This window comes from Cebus imitator, unplaced genomic scaffold, assembly GCF_001604975.1.
Source record: "Cebus imitator isolate Cc_AM_T3 unplaced genomic scaffold, Cebus_imitator-1.0 Scaffold698, whole genome shotgun sequence".
Lineage (NCBI taxonomy): Eukaryota > Metazoa > Chordata > Mammalia > Primates > Cebidae > Cebus > Cebus imitator.
Window position 1 is genome coordinate 332,407 of NW_016108013.1, and position 3,472 is coordinate 335,878.

At 44.2% G+C, this 3,472-nt stretch overlaps 1 protein-coding gene across 1 annotated transcript in view; it reads left to right on the forward strand.

Annotated features, from left to right (window-relative positions):
* The window catches only part of INTS4 (integrator complex subunit 4), a 127,479-nt gene that overhangs the window by 120,770 nt on the left and 3,237 nt on the right, over positions 1-3,472 (forward strand). The window contains exon 21 of the mRNA XM_037734977.1: positions 1,507-1,627. Within this exon, the coding sequence (XP_037590905.1) occupies positions 1,507-1,627 (121 nt within the window). The remainder of the gene's footprint in view (positions 1-1,506; positions 1,628-3,472) is intronic.

Genomic DNA, 3,472 nt, shown 5'->3' on the forward strand with positions numbered 1-3,472 from the left:
AAAAAAAAAAAAAAAAAAAAAAGAAACCCAAGCACTTGTCTTTAAAGATAATAAGGATCAAGAAATGGAGACATCTGCATCTTTCTGCTATAGCAGGCTTGGGAGCTTGGAGCCTAGAACTAGAGTGGGAAGTAGCAGCTTGAAAAAATAAGAGTAGGCCAGGCACAGTGGCTCATGCCTGTAATCACAACACTGAGGTAGGAGGATCACCTGAGGTCAGGAGTTCAAGACCAACCTGACTAACATGGTGAAACCCCATCTCTACTAAAGATATAAAAATAAGCCAGGCATTATGCTGAGCGCCTATAATCCCAGCTACTCGGGAGGCTGAGGCAGGAGAATCACTTGAACCCAGGAGACAGAGGTTGCAGTGAGATGAGATTGCACCACTGCACTCCAGTTTGGGCGACAGATCAAGCCTCTGTCTCAAAAAAGAAACAAAAAGAAATAAGGGTAGGCCAGGCCCAGTTGGTCATGCCAGTAATCCCAACACTTTGGGAGGCTGACACAGGAGGATCACTTGAAGTCAGGAGTTAGACACCAGCCTGGGCAAAATAGCAAGATCCTCTACAAAAAAGTTTAAAAAGAAAATTACCTGGCGTGGTGGCACATGCCTGTAATCCCCACTATTCAGGAGGCTGAGGCAGGAAGATCACTTGTGCCCGGAGTTTGAGGCTTCAGTGAGTTATAATCATACCATTGCACTCCAGCCTGGGTGACAGAGTAAGACCCTGTCTTAAAAAAAAGAAGAGCAGAATCAAGGGGAGGCCCTGTGACCTCAGGAGAGATGAAGGATTATAAGTTAAGTGGGTGGGACATGCCTTCCACAGTTTCAACATTGAAAGACCTGTGTGGTTCCCTACTCTGCCTTCACAAGTATATTTACATAGAGCAGGTTCTGGTCCTAGGATAAGCTTAATTTGTTCCTCTAGTTCCTTTGTACGCTACGGTGTGGTAGGCTGTCTACGCAGGGAACTGGGAGGTCCCCCAGGATGCTAAGGAAAGAACTCTCGCAGCTTGTGAGACTTGAAGAACCAGCCAATGTATTTCAGTGGACTCTTCACTGAGCATTCTCTCTGTAGAAAGAAACAGATACATGACTTCCTAGCTGCTTCAAATCTAGTGGAGAGAATGCAGTTGCAAAATAACTCCAAATACCGTTGGTTGGTGATGGATGATGAGCCATGATATGATTCAGCCAGGGAAGGAGTGCTCCTCTGGTGAAGCTTCCAGAGAACACTTTTCATAGTCAGAATTCATATTCTTACCTCTCCTTGCGCTTAATAGAAACACTGTGTTCATATTACTTATTCACCATGAATTCAGGAAATGTTTACTGAACACTACTTCTTGCTGGAGCAGGGGAATAGAAACGTCTACAGTGTTGACCTCCCCTCAAGGCGCAGTCTTAGGAAAGTTGGTGTCATCTTTCTTGTGTTTTGAGGTTCACAACAGATGTCATCATCTTTTTTGTTAAACACTCCTCTCTCTTCTGCCTCTTTTTAGGTCTTATATCCAGATGGCCAGGCTCAGTTGATTCACCCCAAGCCTGCAGACTTCCGGAATCCTGGCCCAGGGCGGCACCGACTCATCACTCAGGTTTACCTCTCCCACACTGCTTGGACAGGTAAGGAGTCAGGGCCAGAGTGTGCAGGAAAATACGCTGCTGGAGATCACACCTACCCTTAAGCGCTTGGTTTTTAAAGTTTGAAAAAAATACATGGATCAGGCCTACTAAGAATTGAACTTGATTCCTCAATGAGTTTATAAGCTCAAACTGGGTATATTTGGGCTAATTTGCTACAGTGCTTTGATCGCATGCATGAGCGATAAGATTCTGTTAGAAGATATACAGGCAATTCTGATAGAATGGAGTCTCATGGAAAGGGCCCTGGTCTGGACACGAGGAGACTATATTCTTATCCTAACTCTGCCACTGACTTGCTTTGTCACCTTGGACAAGTCTCTCCCTTTCTTTTTTCTCAGCTTCAAAATTACAATGATAATTCTCAATCTACAAATTAGTTGTAAGGATTAAAAAAAATTTTTTTTTTCATTCTCCAACTTATATGTCTGAATTGTGAGGATTTTTAATCCATAGGAATAAAATGGGAGAATACAAGTGCAAAGGTGATTACATTTCAAGTTTGTAAGGCTACTTTAGAAAACTTAAAAAGAGCTCAGTCTGCAGAACCTAGAAAAGGGGGCAGCATTGGCCTCAGTGGTGTTTCCCAAATAATTGAAGATGATCCAGGAGCACTGTTGTTACTGGAGGTGTTTAGTGTCACCGAATTTGTTTTATTTTAGAGATAGGGAATAGCTTTTGGAATTTCTTTCTCAGTTTTTAAACACAGAATTATAAGGCCATTATTATTATTATTATTTTATTTTTATTTTGAGACTGAGTCTTGTTCCACCCCAGGCTGGAGTGCAGTGGTATGAGCTCAGCTCATTGCATCCTCTGCCTCCTGGGTTCAGGTGATTATCCTGCTTCAGCCTCCTGGGTAGCTGGGATTACAGGCCCACACCACCACACCTGGCTAATTTGGCCAGGCTGGTCTCGAACTCCTGACCTCAAGTGATCCACCCATCTGAGCCACTGTGCCTGGCCTATAAGGCCATTATTAGTGGTTTCCCTCTGTCAGGGTGTTAGATGGGTACTGATGACTTTATAAAGTTGTTGGATATTAGGGCAGCCCCTTTCAGGTTCTAGTGGCACTAGGCCTGGTGTAGTTGAGGGAGCATCTGGCAGTTCTGCTACCCAGGATGTGCTTCCCTGAGCATCCCTCATCCATAATCTGGCTGCCTGGAATGTTTTGCACTATTAGCCAAACTACTGGCCCCACAGAAAAGTAGATTCCTTATTCTAATATCTTCTGAGGAAGGGATCCTGGATATGGAGAAGAAAATGCTGTGGTACAACACTGTTTTGGGAGGGACAAGGCTCAGGGAAGCAAATTACAGTATGCTATAGCTCAAAAGAATGTGGAAAATCTTCAGAGGGTACTGACTTGTCCCTGGTCACACAACAAGTCACTGCCAAGGCCAGAGCTAGAACTCAGCTGATCTGCCCTCATGCTCAGAGTTTTTTCTCCTAGGTCCCATTTTCTCTTAAGGTATATTAGTTCATGGCAGACTTCCTTGTTTGATATTGCCAGGCTATCCTGAGCCTGAAGAATTTTAACTTATATAAGATCATAGCCAGGTATGGTGGCTTGTATCTATAATCTTTGGGAGGCTGAGGTGGGAGGATTATTTGAGTCCAAGAGCTTGAGACCAGTGAGGGTAATATAGGGAAACCCTATCTCTATAGCATATATAAAAAAGTTAACTGGGCATGGTGGCACGGACACAGGAGGCCGAGGCAGGAGAATTGCTTGAGTCTGGGAGTTGGTCAAGGCTCCAGAGAGCCCTGATCACACCACTATGCTCCAGCCTGGGTAACAGAGTGAGACCCTGACTCAAAAAAAAA